The sequence below is a fragment of the Mastigoproctus giganteus genome, chromosome 1 (assembly GCF_048544385.1).
Source record: "Mastigoproctus giganteus isolate SK-2022 chromosome 1, ASM4854438v1, whole genome shotgun sequence".
In the NCBI taxonomy this organism is placed as follows: Eukaryota; Metazoa; Arthropoda; class Arachnida; order Uropygi; family Thelyphonidae; genus Mastigoproctus; species Mastigoproctus giganteus.
In genome coordinates, this window is record NC_143575.1 from 9,038,817 (window position 1) to 9,061,021 (window position 22,205).

General features: G+C 39.4%; 1 protein-coding gene across 1 annotated transcript in view; it reads left to right on the forward strand.

Annotated features, from left to right (window-relative positions):
- The window catches only part of LOC150090537 (ATP-binding cassette sub-family C member 1-like), a 237,859-nt gene that overhangs the window by 58,763 nt on the left and 156,891 nt on the right, over nt 1–22,205 (forward strand). Inside the window, 2 exon segments of the mRNA XM_090378370.1 lie at nt 11,251–11,397; nt 19,059–19,143. Of these exon segments, the coding sequence (XP_090234496.1) occupies nt 11,251–11,397; nt 19,059–19,143 (232 nt within the window).

Consider the following 22,205-nt stretch of genomic DNA (forward strand, 5'->3'; position numbering starts at 1 on the left):
GATGCCGGAAACTTTGCTCTAGAGACTAAACATGGGTTTCATCACTTCAAGCCTCCAATAAGCAAAGTGGTGGTATTTCACTGGTTGATGAAAGTGCTCAGTAGGAGATAAGACCACCCCTAATGTCGATGCAGGCTTTGCACCACATGTCCATACTTAGAACAACGTTGTTGATAAGTTCTTGCAGTAACATCGTCCATTCCTCTGTCAGCACCATCTTCAGCTGGTGAACATTTTCTGGTGGGTGTGGACGTGCCGCTAGGCATCTCCTCAGAGTGTCCCATATGTGTTCAATGGGATTTAGATCACAGGAAACGAGCAGGCCAATCCATATGAACAATGTCCTCACTTTCCAAAAGCATATCAACAGCTGCAGTGCGATGGGGTGTGGCGCTATCATCCATAAACACGAACTCAGGGCCAGTGGCACCTCAGAACAGATGCACACGGGTAAGGATTACCTCGGTACAGTAGCATACACCAGTTGCAGTACCGCCTTCCAGTATCTGGAGTTGTGTACATCCATCCAAGATAATGCCTCCCCAGACAAGAACACCTCAACCGCCATATCGATCCCTTTCAGTGATGTTTGTTGGGTGATACTGTGTGCCAACCTCTCGCCAGATTAGCTGATGTGCAGAATTGCTGCTGAGACTGAATCTACTCTCATCAGTAAAGAGTACCTTACCACATTGCACTGCTGTCCAGTCCTTGTGTTCGATGCACCACTGTAAACGATGTCTCCAGTGGACAGGTATTAAAGGGACACAGCATAATGGCCGTCAGGCAAACAGTCCACCTTTGTGGAGTCGCCTGGCAACAGTAAACCGTGATATCCTGTGTCCTGTGCAGCTGGTTTGCAGTGGATCCCGCTGTCTGGTGTTGGTCCATCATGGCCTGTAGGAGTATATAGCAGTCATCATTGGGCATTGTTTTTTGTGGATGACCACCACTGGTCCTTCGAACAGCTGTACCTGTCATTCTGAAGGCCGATCACGCATGTGAGACGATGCTATGGACAATATGGAACTCTGCAGCCACACTCCTCACACTTCAACCTTCCTTGAGCTTCCCAATTATTTGACCCTGGATAAAGTCATCCAGATGTTGTCTACTGGCCATTTCGTTGTCTGTAGCACTGTATAAAACCAATTGAATGTCTGTAACAATCGTGATCACCATTTGGTAACTTGCACATAACTGCTGCTTTTATCTGTTTGTGACCCCTCTCATCACGATTCAAATTTTTGCATGTGCACCACTTTCTACTGAATGGCCACAGTTATGCAAATCGCCACAGGCTGTTTCATTTGATTTTGTGGTTGTAACCTTTAGAAATAGTGTTGGTCCTTATGTTTTGCACACCAGTACTCTTTCAATCTAGAAGGCAATAAAGATTAATAAAAGAACTTAGTTTATTAAAAAGTAATATAATATTAAAATATTGTAGACTTATTTTCAAAGACTTATTTAAAATATTTAACTTATCATGAGCCAAAAAATACCACCTTCCCCTGACAGTAAATTTGTAAAGACCACTTTCCTGGTCAGTTGCAACTACAAAAGACCAATTAAAAAAACACACACACACACACACACACACACACACACACACACACACACACACACACACACACACACACACACACACACACACACACACACACACACACACACACGTCGAGACAGTACATTATGAATTTCAAAACAAGTTGGTGCAGTAAAACTTTAACATAAGCTGTTTTCTATGTATAGTAAAAAAACAAAAAAAAATGTTAGTGCATGGAAGCCACAGGCTTTTGCTGCACTTGAAAAAAAAAAAAAAGTAAATAAGAAAATACAAATTACGTGCCTCTCTCTTCACATATGTAACAATCCAGTTGGTCTTTGAATTTATTCAAATTGTCACCTTCAACTATCTACAAAGGCAACTTGTCCAGCTGTCAGCGACTCACTGACCAAAAGAAAACTTCCTACAATCTAGTCTAAACCTCTTCCCCTGTAATTTGAATTTATGGCTCCTGGTTTTGGAATTCTTCATAATAGTGAAAATTCCACCTTCATTGATTTTACTAACCCTTCTGAGCTGCCTGGTTGCCAAGCTCTGTAGCCCACATAATCGGTCTTTCCTCATACAGCCACCCTTTTGCCTATCTCACCATGCGAGTTGCCTATCTTTGGGGTCCAAAGGTAGGCAATATTTCGAGAAGCTCAGTGTCTTTTTTCAGATGCAAGTTTCCATACTTGAACACAGTATTCCAAATGTAGCCTTACAATTGTTACAAGAGATAGGGAGGTCATAATACCACTGTATTATGACCTCCCTATCTCTACAGGATAATGTTTGATAAATCATCATCAATAGCATACCATGGACTTTCCTGGCTGCTCATTTACACTACTCAGAAATTTTCATATCTGCCCATATTGTAACTCCCAGAGTTACAATATGGGCAGATATGAAATTGCATTTTGCTGCATTAAAATGTAGCTGCCACTTTTCTGACTGTTTTCGAAGTCTGTTCAAGTCACCTGAAGGAACACTGCTTGGCAGTGATCAGTAATGATTCTACCAAGCTTTATTGTATGAAAATTTTGATATCATATCTTTTATCCCTTCATCGATATCGTTCATGAAAATCAGAAACAACAGTGATCCAAGGACCAATCCTTGGAGGACCCCCACTCCTGACGTTACACCAAAAAAATTGTACCATTGAGACAATTTGTATGTTGATATATGATCTAATGAAGTGTTACTTACAACTTCAAATATTTAATACATTCATAAAGCAATATGAGTTTGTGAATAAATTTTGTAAATTGCAGAATTAGTTTGGTAGCCAGCTGACTTTCTATCACGAATTCCTAAAATCAAAGCATGTTTTGTTATGACACCGAAAAGTCTACTGATTCCAAACAGAATTCATAGATAGCAAATTGCCCAGCTGTGTTATTATATATCACATAACTTTAACTTAAATATAATTGTATCTAGAGAACCAATTCGTCATCCAATAACACTATTCAGAGAACAAGTTTTTTTTTTAAGAAAATTGAAAAAAATTGATTTTGCAAAAAAAAAAAAAACCTCTTATACCTCTTCGTATTACTGAAGATAAAAAAAATAGATGTTTTGCAGATGGGTTCTGTAAATTTCAGTTTGAGAACCCATCAGACACTATTACGAAAGAAAAAGAATTGTACAAACAGTGGTCCATGGTTGGGGTACTGACCACAGAAGCATGAAATATAAGTTTATCCCAAGTCATTCTTGACATTTTAATAATTCCTCGTAGCAGTGCTTAGTGCAGTGCTTCTGCAGAAGCACTGCACTAAGCACTGCTATTCAATCATAAAAAAAAAAAAAAAATGAATTTGAATTTTCTCTTTCTGGTGCAGTTTTGGAAATGCTGTCAACAGCCAAGTCTAAATATAAGTCTGGGTAGCTGTACCATTCCTATAAACAAAACTTGGACCCAGTGTTTCTGGGTCCAAGACAGTCCAAACAGAAATCCATAGACAGAAAAATGTTAGACAAACTAATGTTTAAAAGTATCTTGTAATGGTAAACAATCTTATAGCTACATTTGAATATAAAATGTGTGTTTATCAGTGAAATTTAATTTCTAGTGCAGTGTCAATTAAAAAAAAAAACTTTCTGCTTTTTTCTAATATCAACTTTTAAAATGTTAAAAGCTGTCAACTGTGCAAGATTCTTGATATATTCTCCCCTTACTCATACATGTCCCACTGATATAGGAGTTACCCTGCAGTGTAGAATTATTTAAGATAGATTTCCTGCCACTGATAAATATGTACAGTACTGTTGCATTTCTGTCAAACTGCTGCTCTCCCAAAATTTTTTTTAACAGCCCAAAAAAAAGAGTTAAAATCTGAAGGAGGCATGTCTGGACTAGAAGGTGGGGAAGGGGGGGGAATATGTTCAGGATCTCTAAACTTGGAGTGTTGTGATGATCTTATTAGCAGTATGAAGAGCCTGAGCACTATCATGAAGGAATAAAAGAGCCTTTTCTTGACCTTTTCAGGTAGCTTTTTAACCTTTTCTTCACCTTTGTTGTCGGATAAGGATAAAATCAAACTGGGCATTTGTTTTGACAAGAATTTTTTGGGACCACAAAATCTGCATAAATTAACCCACTAGTGCCCCAGAAGATAGAAGCCGTGACTTGCTGGCAGATTTTTGGGTTTTCGATTTTTTTTTTTTAGTGGTTAAGAAACTACCCTCTATGCTTTTATTCAGAAAGTGTAGAGTGTTGAGGTTTCTATCTGTTGGGACACACACCATGTACTCACTTTTTTGGTCATTCACAAGGAAAAGCACTTATAAATGACTGCCTCTTATAACAAAACTGATTTTTGCTTCATATGAGCTTTCACACAGAAATGTATGAAAGTTCATAAGAGTTGAAAATCCAGAAAATGTCCAATTGTCCACAAAAAAGATTGTTAGCTTTGTTCATGTGATTGATTGTAAGTTGCATCCAGATGGCATGGCAAAGATTATTCCCCGTTTCATGGCTGGCTTTAAATGCAGTTCCTCACTCGTAAGCCTGTATTTTTGACAGAGCATTATTCAGAACCATATTTAAAATGCTTTGGTGAATATCAGACTATCAATTTTGATATTCACCGAATGGCCGATTATCTTCATGAAATATTATTATAACTGGGGTTCCTCAGAGTTGAGTGTTGGGCCTCATGCCAATTTTAAATTTTTTTAACAATCTTGGGTATTGCTGCACTAGAAAAAAAAAAGTAGATAAGAAAATACAAATTATGTGCCTCCCTCCTTACATACGTAACAATCTAGTTGGTCTTTGAATTTATTCAAATTGTGAGCTTCAACTATCTACAAAGGCAAGTAGTTCCAGCTGTCAATGATTCACTGGCTAAAGGAAAACTTCCTACAATGTACTCTAAACCTCTTCCCCTGTAATTTGAATTTATGGCCCCTAGTGGAGGTGATTGCAAGGTCTGCAGAATATGTTCATGAGACAAGCATATATATGGGTAGTGTTAGGGTTACTAAGAGTGAAAACAGAAAGATGTAAGCTTGTACATTAATGTTAGAAGTATATTAAATAAATGTGACAAACTTGAATTCTGGTCAAGTCAACAAATGCTTGCATTGTAGGATATCTGAGACATGGTGTCACCCAGACTTGAGGGATGCAGAATTTGAATACGGGAAGTGCAATATGTACAGGAAAGACATAGCGTATAGTACTGCTTGTCATGCAGCACTAGGGGCCCCTTCCTAACTCTGCATTTGTATACTCTGTGTTGCAATACAAACTCTGTGAAGGCAAGATATAGTGTTGGTCTGTTGTTCCTCCAACCATTTAGTTGTGGTTGATGGTCAATGTTGGGTCCCCTAGTGGGACCCAACTGACTATCCATTGCCCTGTGAAGGCAGACTGGGTGTAGTAAGGAGTATATAAAGTCTCTGGTGGGGTGAACCCTGGACTGTGCCTGAGCTTGCCAAGGAGGAGCAAAAAAAAAAAAAAACAACAAATTTTTATTGGAAAGGGAGCATGGAGTGATTGTTCAAGTGTTGGAGAAAAAGAGGTGAGGATAAAGAAGGTGGATGATAGGAAGACTTTCCACCTGGAAATGGGTAGGTAATAAAAGGGATATAGGGCACCCCTGTAGAGGGAGCCCACACTCCATGGGAAGGGGTCAGTCAGGAGCATAAAAAGGTTTGTGGTGATAAGAGTCCACCAGGCAAAAAGTTTGGGAAGGAAGGTGGAAGGAAATAGGGAGCATGGGAGAGCAAAGTCATAAGGCTAGGATGCCCTGTGTGGGGGGAGGAGAATGTACTATGGATACACAGTGCTTCTCTGTATGGAATCCCACACTGGCCAGACCAGTCGAAGCCAGTGTAAGCAATTTTACCCATGCCATGCCTCAAAGGATGAAGAGGCATGGCAGGGGGTTTTCTGATAGGTTGTTCCTACTGCAGTCTGATTTGGGGGAGCCTGCCAGAGCATCACACACTCTAAATGTACTCAACCCATCTGTACACCTGTTGTACTTACATATACACAAGTACACTTTTTTTTTTTTTTTTTTTTTGCACAGGAAGGAGAGTCAGGATGGTGGGAGGAGTGAGTTAGTTGAAAAAGCACATAAAATCTAAGGGTATGCATCCAGTTAACATGGATAGTCAGTGCAATGTGGAGTCAGTCTGGTGTGATATAAGCACTGGGAAAACAAAAATGAGGGTTGGAGTGGGTTATAACCCTGTTGACTATGATGAGTATAATGAGCAGATGTACAGACCTATAGAGTGGGCCAGTAAATCAGATTGTCTTATAATGGGGGATTTTAACTGTCCAGATATTGCCTGGAATATGTGGGTTGGTCACTTGCACAGTAGCAAGACTTTTGTGGATTTAATAGATAACAGTTTTCTACATCAGCACGTTAGAGAGACAACAAAACAAAACAAAATCAATACTCTATCAGTGGTGACTTTTCATGCATTAAGAATCTCCAGAGAAAGGAACCACTTAAAGTTATAACTACTGTAAAAGTAATGGGAAGGGATGTTGCTTTCATAAAGATGACTAAAATGGTTTTAATTAGTTTAAATTATTTTCAGTGCAACTGGCTGATGACATCAGATGAAAATTCTAAATGGAAGCATTCAGGGAAGTAATTGTAGAAGCTTTTTTATGAACTAAGAGATGTTGTTCAAGGTTTAGTTTCCAAATGGATTTCAGATGAACTGATGAGACTGGTGACAGAAGAAAAATGTACGATATGATTATAAATTATCAGGTTACACAGAAGCTCATAGTAAATAAAAATTAATCTGCAATCAGAATACTAAGTAGGCCAGGCGCAAGCTTAGGCAGATATGAGCAGATATGAGAATTCTGTAGTTAAGAATACAAAAAAAAAAGTAGCAGGGAATTCTATGCTTATGTTAGCATTAGCAGAGGCATATGATGCAAGAAAACAAGCTTATGCAGCGTCAGCCAAAAAAAAAAAAAAAAAAAAACACTCCCATTTCACCCCTCCGTTCATTCGAAATACCTGTCCAGCTGAGCCTTAAATTTATTTAAGCTAAAAACTTCCACAACAAGGGATGGAAGTCTGTTCCACCAACCAACTACCCACTGGCTAAAGGAAAATTTCCGCACATTTATCCTACATCTGTCTTTACTCAATTTGAATTTATGCCCTCTCAGCCGCTTATTCTGAGCAAGAGGTAGAATCTCATCAGCATTGAGCATGCTCAAACCATTCAAGGCTTTATACACCTCTATCAGATCAGCTCGCCGGTGCCTAGTCTCCAGACACTGTAATTTGCAAATTTTAAGCCTTTCTTCTTAAGAGCAACCCTCTGTTCCATTCACTAATCTTGTTGCCCTTCTCTGTACTCATTCCAGCAGCTCTACATCCTTCTTCAAATGAGGCCTCCAGACCTGTACACAGTACTCAAGGTGTGGCCTGTCCATTGCCTTATACAAGGGAATAATCACCTTCTTATCCCTGCTAGAAAAATTCCTGTATATCATTGACAAGACACCATGAGCTACTCTTGCAACCCATCTGCACTGTTCAGAAAACTTCATATCTGCCTTCACAATTACCCCCATGTCCTTTTCATTCTCTACTACTGTCAGTGTAGTACCACAGAGTTGATACATTATTTTGGGGTTACTGTTTCCCATATGTAGTACTTTACATTTGTCAATGTTAAACTTCATTTGCCGCCTCTCAGCCCATCTGCTCAACCTTTCCAGATCCTGTTGCAGCAGCAGCATACTGTCAGTAGTGTCTTAACAACCCTGCCAACCTTTGTATCGTCTGCAAACTTGGACATTAAGCTTGATATACCGTCATCAATATCATTTATAAATACAGAAAATAACAATGAACCCAACACTGAACCCTGAGGAACTCCACTAATAACATTAGTCCACGATGACCAGTGTACATTGATTACCACTCTCTGTCTTCTCCCCTTCAACCATTCCTTTATCCATAGTAGTAATTTGCCTCCAAGGTCGCACTGCTCCAATTTGTGCAGCAGTCTTCCATGTGTAACAGTATCAAAAGTCTTTCAAGATCCAAATATATAATATCAAAATTATTCCCTGCATCCAGTTCTTTTGTGACTGCATCATAGTATCCAATCAAATTTGTCGGGCAAGACTTTCCCTTAACAAAACCATGCTGTGTCCGAGCTATAACTGAAGTCTTGTCTAGATGATCTTGCAGTGCTTCTTTAACCAGTGCCTCCATTAATTTTCCTGGAACAGAAGTTAAACTCACAGGTCTATAATTACTTGTGTCAGTCTTTGATCGTCCTTGGTTAATTGGGGTCACATTTGCACATCTCCAGTCTATGGGCACCTCCCCTGAGTCCACGGAAGTTCTCATAATTATGGCTAAGGGTTTGCTTACTTCCTTTGCTTGCTGCCTCCTTTAATATAACTGGATAGATCCCATCCACCCCAGGTGCCTTTTTTATGTTTATCCTCAACAATTTCTCCTCCACTTTCCTCTCAGTTATTACAAAATCATCTATTTCACTGCCAGAGTTTACTTCACCTCTGGCATTCCCCTTCCTGAATAACGCTTCATGTGTGAATGTAGATGCAAAATACTCATTTAGTTTGTTAGCCACCTGAGCAGGATCAACAAAAGTTGAACCATCAATATCCAGTGGACCAATCTGATTCATCTCTTTCCTTCTAGAGTTTACATAGGTAAAAAATTCTTTTCTGTGTTTCTTTGCATCCTTTGCCAAGGATTTCTCATAATCTGCCTTTGCCTGCCTAATCTCCTTTGTGACTTGGTTACAGACCAACTTATATATATCATAGTCTTCCACGTCACCCATTAATTTATATGTATCCCATGCATTTTTCTTCTCTGCCACATGTCTCATTACTTCATCTGACATCCATTTCGGCCTAAACCTTGAACAATATTTCTTAGTTGGTATGTAAAGCCTAGTAGCTTCCAATATAAATTCTTTGAATGCTTCCCATTTTGAATTTGCTGTTGGTAACATCATCAGTTGGTCCCACTATAGAATTTAAATACTGTCTCAGACCATCGTAGTCACCTTTTCGAAAGCAAAAACCCTTCACTTTACTCTGATGGTAGTTACCTCTTTGAGTAAATCCCACTTCAGCACACTGTAATCACTGCCACCTAGTGGTTCCTTTATCTTCAGATTCTTAATGCATGAAGAATCACTACTGATAATCAGATCAAGGGTATTACTCCCTCTAGTTGCCTCCCGAACATGCTGATGTAGAAAACAATCATCCAATAAATCCACAAAAGCCTTGCTAGTGTTTGAGTAACCAACCCACAAATTCCAGTCAATATCTGGAAAATTAAAATCCCCCATTATAAGACTATGATTTACTGGCCCACTCTATTTCCTTGTACAGTTTCTTATTATACTCATCAGAGTCATTAGGCCTATAGGACACTCCTACTCTTAATTTTGATCTCCCAATGCTTATGTCACACCAAACTGACTCGACACTGCACTGTCCAGCGATATCGACTGGCTTCACTTCCTTGGATTTTATGTGTTTATTAACTAATAGTATAATCCCTCCTCCCTTCCTATCTTGTCTATCCTTCAAGTATACATTGTACTCCCCAAATTTCATTTCTGCATTCCTTATATCTGTGTGACACCATGTCTCTGATATCCCAACAATATCTGCATTTGATGTTTTGAGCAATACCTCAAATTCACTAAATTTATTTACCAAACTCCTAGCATTGGTGTACATGCACCTGTTCCTATTCTTAGCTACCCTAACACAACCCATGTGTTTACTTGTACAGCAATGACTCCCAGCAGTCTCTGAAATACCCTGCATCTTGTTTTCCAGGCTGCTGCTCATCCCAATAGAAGCAGTGCAAGAATCACTTTCACCTCTGTCAGTGGCCACTGTTAATCTATTAGATTAACAGTAGCCACTGTTAATCTATTAGATTAACTTGTATCCCACCAAGCTAGCAGTTTTCCGACCCACCTAACACTGCCTCGATAGCATCAGCAAATATTCTTGCACCCTTTCTATTTAAGTGTATCCCATCTCTGTAGAAGCAGTCTCTCCTGTTAACAAGTACTGACCAGGCTGAAAAAAATTTTACCCCTCGAGCCTTGCACAATCTTTCCAGGGCCGAATTGCTCGACAAGGCTCTCGTCATATACTCCTTCCTATCGTGTCTGGGCAGAATTGCAGACACTTTCAAATTCAACCCTAATTCACGGCTTTTTTTCAACAGTGACCTGTACTTGTTAAGTAATTCTGCCGGTCTCCAAAAGGAATAGAAAAATTATACAGATGGGCTGAGAAGTGGCTGTTGAGTTTGATAAATGCAAAATGTTACATATGGGAAATAGTAATCTGAGAATAGTATACCAGTTAGTTGGTACTGCATCCAGTTGGTAATTGATTCTTCACCACTCAAGGTAGAGGAGATTAAAAAGACCTATGAGTAATTATTCAGTCTGACAAGAAGTTTTCTGAACAGTGCTGACAGGTTGCCACAACAGCTCACAAGATTGTCAATGATGTACAATAATTTTGCTAACAGGGAAAAATAGGACAGCCACCTTTTTTAGGTCGTTTTATTTTATAAGGCAGTGGTTAGACTTCATCTTGAGTATTGCATACATGTTTTGATGCCTCATTCTGTTAAAGATCTGGATATTATCAGAGAAGGGCAATAAAATTAGTCAGGAGTACAAAAGGAAAACTTGAGTTCTGTAACTTGCAGTGTCTAGAAACTGGGCACCTGTGTGCAGACTTGATTGAAATGTTTTAAGGTTTTGAGTGGATTGAGTAACCTGAATGCTGATGGCATTTTTAATCTTTCCTGGACAATCCACATAAGGGGATATAAATTTATATTGAAAAAGGAAGTTGTGAAATTGCTGTGTGTTTTTTTTTTTTTTTATTATCAGCCATGAAATATGATTTATTGACATATAAGTTAGTGCAAATGCATCATGTCTATATGCAGTAATATGTACCAAATAGGCATCTCATTGTGGAGGCATTTACAATATGAGATGTAATGAAACAATATCACTATAATAACTTCAATTAATTTTTGCTAACTTATATGTCTAAATTTCCCCTTCTCAGGCATTTGCCCTGAAATTTTATTAAGTATCATGTATTGTAATTATTTTTAGGATACTGAAATTTTATTATTTTTTTAATTATCTAGATCGCATTAGCTACCTTTGCTGTCTACACACTGGTAGACTCTCATAATATTCTTGATGCCAATAAAGCATTTGTGTCCTTATCTCTTTTCAACCTCCTGCGTTTTCCTATGGGCCTACTTCCAGATTTACTGACAAGATTAGTTAGGGTAAGGAATTAAATTGTGTTTTTTTTTTTTTTTTAAATATTGTAACGATTTTATTGAAATTTTGTAATTGAAATAAAATTTTATTTTATTCTCTATTCCAAGTTTTGCATGCATAAGAAAATTTAGTAGTTTATAGAAATGTATAATGTGTGTGTACACATACACTGTCCTCTAGTATATATCAAGCCAATTCAACTTTGGAAAGGGGCCAAATTCATTCATCACATGGCAGTTAGAATGGCAGCACCAAGTTTGAGGAGTGTATAAGTGGACTGAAGGCTCAGGAAAGCAATTGGGAGTAGAATGAGATAAAAAATGACCTAGATGCCTCCTTCTGGGGAGATATTCTAGTGGGATGCTATATCGTAGTATATTCATCCATTTATCAGAGCAAGTACGTTACCCTGAGTTAATTATTAGAAACATTATGTAGAAGCAGAAAAGACAGGTCGGCAATTTACACTTGCCCACATCTGCTTCATGGAAAATTTTCCAACATAACTGTTGATCACTATAGCTGATACTGCTTCTGATTGGTTGTCAGAAAGGGAATCAATTCATAAAGACTCGACTCCTTTCTTTCTTGCATCATATGCTTCTACTAATGCTAATACTAATATGCTTATAATCTACATCCTTCCTGAAATGAGGCTTCCAGACCTGTACACAGTATTCAAAGTGTGGCCTGACCATTGCCTTATCCCCTTGTATAAGGCAATGGTCAGCCCACACCTTGAGTACAGGTCTGGAAGCCTCATTTTAGGAAGGATGTAGAGTTGCTAGAATGAGTACAGAGAAGGACAACAAGATTGGTGAGAGGAGCAAAGGGGTGTGCTTACGAAGAATGGCTTCAGTCCTGCAAGTTGCAGCATCTGGAGACTAGACACCTGAGAGGTGATCTGATTGAGGTGTATATGGCCTTGAATGGTAGAGCAGGCTCAATGCTGACGGGATACTTCCACTTCCTCAGATTAAATAAATTTAAGGCTGAACTAGACAAACATTTTGAGTGACCAGATGGGTGAAATGGGAAGGATTTTTTTTTATGGCTGATGCTGTATAAGCTTGCTTTCTTTCATCATGTGCCTCAACTAATGCTAATATGTTGTGAATGTCAAAACAGTTTTATGGCGCCTCCGTAGCAGGTGGGAAGGAGCAGCAGTGTAGCACACGCTTCATGATTAGACCGGGGTTCGAGCCCGTCACCACCAGATACGGAGGATGCGGAAAGGTCAGGGAATGACCACCGCATATTCCTGGAGCAATATGGCCTTAGTTGCTAATGCTCCTAAAAACCAAATAACAACAATCAAAACAGTTTTATAAATGATAAACTGATTAGCAGTGTACCAAAAAATTAGCATTAGTTGAAGCATATGTTGCAAGAAACAAGCTTATACAGAGTCCAGTCACAATATTATGACCCCACCCCCAATGCAGACATCACACATGCCTAGCGAATCATACAGTGCACGTGTCAAGTTCACACACCGCAAGCATATAAGGTTTGATGTTGGCATCCGTGAACACAGTAACTGCCTCTGTCATGGGCAAAGCGCACGACCTATCAGACCTTGAAAAAGGCATGATCATCAGCTATCAGGCCAGGGATGCCAGCATTTCCGAAACAGCGGACTCTGTGAAATGCTCACATGCTGCAGTGGTGAAAATGTATCAAGACTGGACAAATGGGACAGTTTTGACAACCTGATGTGCCAATTGTTGAGCCCCATGCACCATTGATCCCAGAGGTGAACATCGGCTGAAACAGTTGGTCAGGACCGATTGGTGCATTAGTGTTGCTCAACTGGCCATCCAAATGAACCGTAGGGCCACCAGAAAGGTCTTCAACATGACAGGGCAGCGAACCCTGTTGCGCATTGGGCACTGGAGCAGACACTTGGTGACAGAACCCACACTGACGACTGTTCATCGCAAACAATGCCATCAGTTTGCACAGCAGTACCGACACTGGACCCTGTCCGAGTGGCAACGGGTGCCCTTCTCTGATGAGTCACAGTTTCTGCTCCACCGAGTGGATGGACGGTGGCGTATTAGGTGTGAAACCTCTGCGAACAGACAACCAGACACGATTGTTGGCAGATGGCAGGCTGATGGGCCGACCGGGCTAGCCGAGTGGGTAAAGTACCTGCCCGGCAACCCAAAGGTCGCGGGTTCAATTCCCGCATCGGGCTTGGATCAAAGTACTGCAAAAACCTTGGGAGGTGCAATATGGCCACAGAAGCTGATGCGCCAACAACTACCAAATCAAAATCAATCAAGCAGGCTGATGGGGGCGGCGTTATGGTCTGGGGAATGTTTTCATGGCATGGCTTGTGTCTGCTGATACTTCTGGCGGGCACCCTGAATGCATATGGTTACCTATAGATCATCACCTATCAAGTACACCCATACATGTTGACCATGTTTCCTGGGGGCAATGGTATTTATCAGCAAGACAATGCACCCTACCATGTCGCCAGAATTGTCACAATGACGACTTCAAACCCTTCAGCACCGAATTCCCCGGATCTTAACCCAATTGAAAATCTATGGGACCACCTCAATCAACACATCAAACGGATGGATTCTCCACCAAGGAACCTACAGGAACTCTGGGGTGTGCTGCAGTCTGCATGGTTACAGATACCTGTAGCAACCTTCCACAGACTTATTGAGTCTCTCCCACAGCGGCTGGCTGCGATGCATGCGCCAAAAGGAACATATTCTGGATACTAGGTAGGTGGTCATAATAATGTGACTGGACCCTGTAGAGCATTAGCCAAAAAAAAAAAAAAACCCTTCCCATTTTACCCATTCAGTCACTCCAAATGTTTGTCTAGTTCAGCCTTAAATTTATTAAAGCTTTCAACTTCCACAACAACAGATGGAAGTCTGTTCCAGCAATTAACTACCTGTTGTCTAAAGGCAAACCTCTGCACATCTATTCTACAACTGTCTTTCCTCAATTTGAATCTATGCCCCCTCAGGTTTTTAATCTGAGGAAGTGGAAGTATCCCTTCAACATTGGTTTTTGCTTTCGTAAAGGCGACTACAATGGTCAGAGACAGTATTTAAATTCTATACAATGGGACCAACTGATGATGTTACCAACAGCAAATTCAAAATGGGAAGCATTCAAAGAATTAATCTTCGAAGCTACTAGGCTTTACATACCAACTAAGAAATATTGTTCAAGGTTTAGGCCTAAATGGATGTCAGATGAACTAATGAGACATATGACAGAGAAGAAAAATGCATGGGATACATATAAATTAACACATGACACAGAAGCCTAGATACTAGTTGATCTGTAACCAAGTTACAAAGGAGGTTAGGCAGGCAAAGGCAGATTACTAAAAATCTTTGGCAAGGGATGCAAAGAAAAACAGCAAAGAGTTCTTTACTTATGTAAACTCTAGAAGGAAGGAGATGAATCAGATTGGTCCACTTGATATCGATGGGTCAACTGTTGATGATCCTTCTCAGGTAGCTAACAAACTAAATGAATATTTTGCATCGACATTCACACATGAGAAGTTATTCAGCGAGGGGAATGCCAGAGGTGTATTTAACTCTGGCAGTAAGCTAGAGAATCTTGTAATAACTGAGAGTAAAGTGGGGGATAAATTATTGAAGATAAAGACAAGAAAGGCACCTGGGGTGGATGGGATCTATCCAGTTATATTAAAGGAGGCAGCAAAGGAAGTAAGCAAACCCTTAGCCATAATTATGAGAGCATCCTTGGACTCAGGGGAGGTACCCACAGACTGGAGAAGTGCAAATGTGACCCAAATTCATAAAGGAGGAACAAAGGCCGACACAAATAATTATAGACCTGTGAGTTTAACTTCTGTTCCAGGAAAATTAATGGAGGCACTGGTTAAAGAAGCACTGCAGGATCATCTAGACAAGACTTCAGTTATAGCTCGGACACAGCATGGTTTTGTTAAGGGGAAGTCTTGCCTGACCAATTTGATTGGATACTATGATGCAGTCACAAAAGAACTGGATACAGGGAATAACTTTGATATTATATACTTGGATCTTAGAAAGGCTTTTGATACTGTTGCATATGGAAGACTGCTGCACAAATTGGAGCAGTGTGGCATTGGAGGGAAATTGCTGCTATGGATAAAGGGGTGGTTGAGGGGGAGAAGACAGAGAGTGGTAATCAATGGACACTGCTCATCGTGGACTAATGTTATTAGTGGAGTCCCTCAGGGTTCAGTGTTGGGGCCATTATTGTTTTCTGTATTTATAAATAATATTGATGATGGTATATCAAGCTTAATGTCCAAGTTTGCAGACGATACAAAGGTTGGCAGGGTTGTCAAGGACACTACTGACACTATGCTGCTGCAACAGGATTTGAAAAGGTTTGGCAGATGGGCTGAGAGGTGGCAAATGAAGTTTAACATTGACAAATGTAAAGTACTACATATGGGAAACAGCAATCCCAGAGCAATGTATCAACTCTGTGGTACTACACTGACAGTGGTAGGGAATGAAAAGGACCTGGGGGTAATTGTGCAGGCAGATATGAAGTTTTCTGAGCAGTGCAAATGGTGAGAGAAGTAGCTCATAGTGTATTGTCAATGATATACAGGAATTTTTCTAGCAGGGATAAGAGGTGATTATTCCCTTGTATAACACAATGGTCAGGCCACGCCTTGAGTACTGTATACAGGTCGGGAGGCCTCATTTCAAGAAGGATGTAGAGCTGCTGGAATAAGTACAGAGAAGGGTAACAAGATTAGTGAATGGAACAAAGGGTTGCTCTTACGAAGAAAGGCTTAAATTTTGCAAATTACAGTGTCTAGAGACTAGGCAACAGCGAGGTGATCTGATAGAGGTGTATAAAGCCTTGAATGGTTTGAGCATGCTCAATGCTGATGGGATTCTTCCTCTTGCTCAGAATAATCACCTGAGAGGGCATAAATTGAAATTGAGGAAAGGCAGGTGTAGGATAGGTGTGCGGAAATTTGCCTTTAGCCAGCAGGTAGTTAGTTGGTGGAACAGACTTCCATCCCTTGTTGTGGAAGTTGATAGCCTAAATAAATTTAAGGCTCAGCTGGACAGGTATTTCGAATGAACGGAGAGGTGAAATGGGAGTGGTTTTTTTTTTTTTTTTTTTTGCTGATGCTGCATAAGCTTGCTTTCTTGCATCATTTGCCTATACTAATGCTAATGCTAATAGCTCAGTGTCTATTTATTACCACTCTCTGCTGTCTCCGACTTAACCATCCATTGAGAGTAGGAATGTGTTATAGGCCTGATGACTCTGATGAGTATAATAAACAACTGTACAGAGAAATAGAGTGACTTTTTTTCAACATTGACCTGTACTTGCTAAGTAAATCTGCAGAACTACTACACTTCATGTCATTAGTGCCAACATGTACAATGATATCACCTTTTGTGCCCTTAAAAGATGATATCTGCTCTACAATGTTAACTTTTGCCCCTGGCAGACATACCCTGCTACTATTCCACCTATTCTTTTGATTGTACTCATCAGAGTCATTAGGTCTATAACATACTCCTACTCTCATTTTTACTTTCCCAGTGCTTCTGTCACACCAAACAGACTCAACATTGCATTGTTCACTAACATCAATTGGATTCACTTCCTTAGATTTTATATGTTTCTTAACTAACAGCATAACCCCTCCTCCCTTCCCTGTCTATCCTTTCTGTATACACGTACTCCCCAAATTCCAATTCTGCACTTCTTATATCTGTGTGACACATGTCTCTGATATCTCAACAGTATCTGCCTTTGATATCTTGACCAGCACTTCAAATTCATCATTCATAGTGATATCTAAGCATATGATAAAAAAATTTTATACATATGATAAAAAAAAGAACATTAGTGCATTTTTCTGAAAATTGTATCATCAGGGTGATCTGATGTGATCCAGTGAACTGCTATTACCTCAATATTTAATACACTCATAGCAGAAGCTGTATGACTTTATGAATAAATTTGGTGAATTGTGAACTTAGTTTCGTGGTCATCTGGCTTTCTGTCAAGAACTCCTAATATGTTTCCATATGGCAGCCAAAAGTTTGCTAGCTGAAAGCAAATTTATAGATAGCAAGTTAGATTGTATTTGTGATCCAATTTGACATCCAAGTACTTCCAATATGTGTCATCCAATATTACTATTCAGAGAACAAGTTTTTTGAAATAAATTAAAATGAATTGATTTTAAAGATTTAAAAAAAAAAAAAAAACTTTTCAGTATTTCTGAGTGCCATTGAAGATAAAGAAATAGATATTTTGTTGTATCAGTTCTGTCAATTTCAGTGTCAGAACTTACCAGTTACTAATTTGTGAGAAGAAGGAATTGATGGTTAGAGAACTGACAAGTGTGCAAGTCAGCTTTAAAGATAACAATTTATCCTAAATCATGCTTGGTAATTCCTCATAGCAGTGCTAATGTGGGTGAATATTCAGCCAGGCATGGAGAAAAAACTAACTTCAGATCTTCTCTTTCTGGGGAACCTTTGGAAATGTTCTTGACAGCCAAGTCTAAATGGCAGTACCATTGTTATAAACAAATCTTCAACTCAGCATTTCTGAAGAGGCAGAGTCTGTAACAATGTCTCTTTTGAAGTAATTGTAGTCATTTGATGTCTAAAAGGCAATTAAAACAGAAAAGTCCAAGTAAGCTAATGTTTGAAAGTATACTCTACTAGTAAATGAGCATGTGGATGTATTTTAATATGAAATACATATGTTGCCAGTGAAATTTAATTTCAAGTCCTAAACCTCGGCTTTAAAAACCTCTAGCTTTCTGCTGAAAAATTTCCTGCTTATAGTTTTATGATCTCTAGATTTTTGAAAGTCAAAATGTGGTTGCTATGTAAGAAGTAAATTTCATTTTATTCTTTTCTAAAGTGGAATTGAAGTGATATTTCAGTTCCACTAAAATTACATTGTTGCTTTAATTATATGGATTATCTCTACAGATTTTCATACTGTTGCATTTCAAATAAACAATATTTTAGTATAAGTTCTATCATTTTCAAAAATAGTATAATGCAATTTTTTCTCAAAAAAATTTGTTCTCCCTAACTTTTTTTTGGAATGAAGACTTTGCCAGCAATATGTGGTGCAGCAACTTGAATTTATTAAATTTCGATGAAGGTAATTCACATTGTAAATTTTAACATTATAGATAACTTAAGGTTGTTAATGAGATCAGCACCGATTAAAATTACATTGTTGCTTTAATTATATGTATTATCTTATATTTTATATGGATTATCTTAAAGTATATTTTATAATTTTGCTCTATCATATTTCAATTTATGTTACCACCATTACTACTTTTATCTCTTTTTGCTTTACGTTTTATCTCATTTTGTTTTACGTTTTATCTCATTTTGTTTTACTCTCACCTTATATTACATATTGTATTTCTAGGTTTTGCCACAGTGCCGGCGTTGGCCTTTGCATGTTACTTGGGCGTTTTTGATGCACAGGTCTTTCGCAGACTGCACCTTATCTCACTCAACCTGCTACCTCATTGCTAATCGGATATATTTTTACTCTACCATATTCTATCATATCTAGAACATATATATATATGTGATATTTTGAAAAGCAACATGAGGTAATGGAATTCTTGTATTTTTGTTTTGTTCAGGCTCATGTCTCACTCAGGAGACTGCAGAATTTCCTAGACAGTGAAGAACTTGATCCTAACAGTGTGGGGGAAAAAACACCAGAAGGTTAGTCAGCCATAAAGTTTTTAATATTCCAATAGTCACTCTTATTGTTTATTTAATTGAAATTTTTTACAGTCGGCCTTCTTTCATTCAATCCTTTTTTTGATTCACCTTATTTTTATATATTGATCAAAAAATTAGTTTTTCAAAATTTAAGTATGCTGCCTAACTTAATTTTGTTTTACCCTACTTGAAAAACAAACTCATTACTTTAGTTTCATATTTGTTAATGAAAAATTATTTCCAGAAATGATTACACTGTATATACCTTCCAGTGACCTATTTATTTGGGTTAGCTGTAAAAATTGAAAAAAACAAATTATGGGCTAATATGGTTTTTAAATATGTAGACAGAAACATATGATTTTCTAAAACAAGCATGGACATATACACTGATGAGCCAAAACATTATGACCACCTACCTAATATGATGTTGGTCCTCCACGTCCAGCCAAAACAGCTCGTACCCAGCAAGCCATGGACACGACAAGATTTATAAATGTGTCTTGTGGTATCTGGCACCAACACGTAACCAGCAGATCATTTAACTTCTGTAAGGTCTGTAGTGGAGACGCCGAAGATCGGAGTTGCTGTTCCAACACAAACCACAGCTGCTTGATGGGATTGATTTCTGGTTAATTTTGAGGCCAGCGCAATACCTGGAAGTCGTTCTCGTGTTCCACGAACCAGTCTCGAACAATCCGGGCTGTGTGACATCATGCATTATCCTGCTGAAAGATGGCATCGTCAGCCAGAAGGGAAGACCATTGCCATGAAAGGGAGTACCTGGTCAGCAATAATATTTAGGTAGGTGGTAGACATCAGAGTGCCTGGCACATGGATGACTGGACCTGGGGTATCCCAGCAGAACATCGCCCAAAGCATTACACCGCCACCACCAGCTTCTTTTCATCCCACAGTGCATTCAGGTGCCTCCTCTTCCCCAGGTAAACGATGCACACGTACGCGGCCATCCACGTGGTGCAACAGGAAACGTGATTTATCGAACCAGAAGACCTTCTTCCAATCACTCAAGGTCCAGTGTCAATGCTTTTGTGCCCACTGTAGGCGCTGTCGCCAGTGAACCGTGGTTAGCATGGCCACTCGGAGCGGCATGTGGCTACGCGCCCCCATTTTTAGCAGGGTTTGATGTACTGTGTATAGTGACACATTACTCCCATCACCAGCATTCTAATTATCGGTGTGTTGTGTCACAGTCATCCTTCTGTTGCCACGTACCATCCGGGAGAGCCTTCGCTCACCTCGAGCATCGATGAGCTGTGGTCATCCAACACCTCGCCAGCGGTTCGTGGGTTTTCGCTCCTCGGACCACTTTCGGTAGGTACTAATCATGGCTGACCGTGAGCATCCCACCAGCTTTGCTGTTTCGAACATGCTCTGACCCAGTCGTCTGGCCATTACAGTTTGGACTTTGTCAAACTCACTTAAGTCCGCTGCCTTTCCCATCTGAAGAACAAGAGGAACACTGATTAACGGAGCTCAGTATCAGGTGTTTTTTAATACCATGTCCCAACCTGCACATGTGCCGTAGTTCATCTGCAGTTGCTTCGATTTGCATAACGACTCACTGGTCATAATGTTTTCGTTCATTGGTGTATAATAACATGGCACTAATGTTAACAGACCTAAAGTGTGCCATTTCTTTATTCAGCATACCTCATGCAGAATGGCTTTGTAGTATTCCTCCATTTGGAAGAGGACTTTTCATTCCTTATTGTGCGATTTAAATAAAAAATAAATAAATTTTCTGCTTATACCCTGGGATGGTCATATAGGGTCAGAGGAGTTTACAAGGTAGAAAGGATACAAGGATATTACCATATTAGCATTAGCATTAGTAGAGGCATTTGATACAAGAAAGCAAGCTTATGCAGCATCAGCAAAAAAAAAAAAAAAACACGCTCCCATTTCACCCCTCCGTTCGTTCCAAGTACCTGTCCAGCTCAGCCTTAAATTTGTTTAGGCTATCAACTTCCATAACAAAGGATGGAAGTCTGTTCCACCAACCAACCAACCAACCACTTGCTCGCTAAAAGCAAACTTCTGCACATCTATCCTACATCTGTCTTTTCTCAATTTGAATTTATGCCCTCTCATATGATTATTCTGAGCAAGAGGAAAAATTCCAGCAGCATTGAGCATGCTCAAACCATTCAAGGCTTTATACACCTCAATCAGATCACTTTGCAAGTGCCTAGTCTCTAGACACTGTCATTTTTGCAAAATTTAAGGCTTTGTTCCATTCACTAATCTTGTTGCCCTTCTCTGTACTCGTTCCAACAGCTCTACATCCTTCTTAAAATGAGGTCTCAAGACCTGTATACAGTACTCAAGGTGTGACCCGACCATTGCTTTATATAAGGCAATGGTCGGGTGGGTGGTTGGTGGAACAGACTTCCATCCCTTGTCGTGGAAGTTGATAGCCTAAATAAGTTTAAGGCTCAGCTGGACAGGTATTTTGAACGAACAGAGGGGTGAAGTGGGTTTTTTTTTTTTTTTTTTTTTGGCTGATGCTGCATAAGCTTGCTTTCTTGCATCAAATGCCTCTACTAATGCTAATGCTAATAAGGGGATAATCACCTCCTTATCCCTGCTAGAAAAATTCCTGTATATCATTGACAAGACACTATGAGCTACTTTTCTCACCGTCTGCACCGCTCAGAAAACTTCATATCTGCCTGCACAATTACCTCCAGGTCCGTTTTGTTCTCTACCACTGTCAATGTAGTATCACAGAGTTGATACGTCACTCTGGGGTTGCTGCTTCCCATATGTAGTACTTTACATTTGTCAATGTTAAACTTCATTTGCCACCTCTCAGCCCATCTGCTCAACTTTTCTAGATCCTGTTGCAGCAGCATACTGTCATTAGTGTCCTTAACAACCCTGCGAATCTTTGTATCGTCTACAAACTTGGACATTAAGCTTGATATACCATCATCAATATCATTTATAAATACTGAAAACAATAATGGACCTAACACTGAACCCTGAGGGACTCCACTAATAACATTAGTCCATGATGAGCAGTGTCCATTGATTAC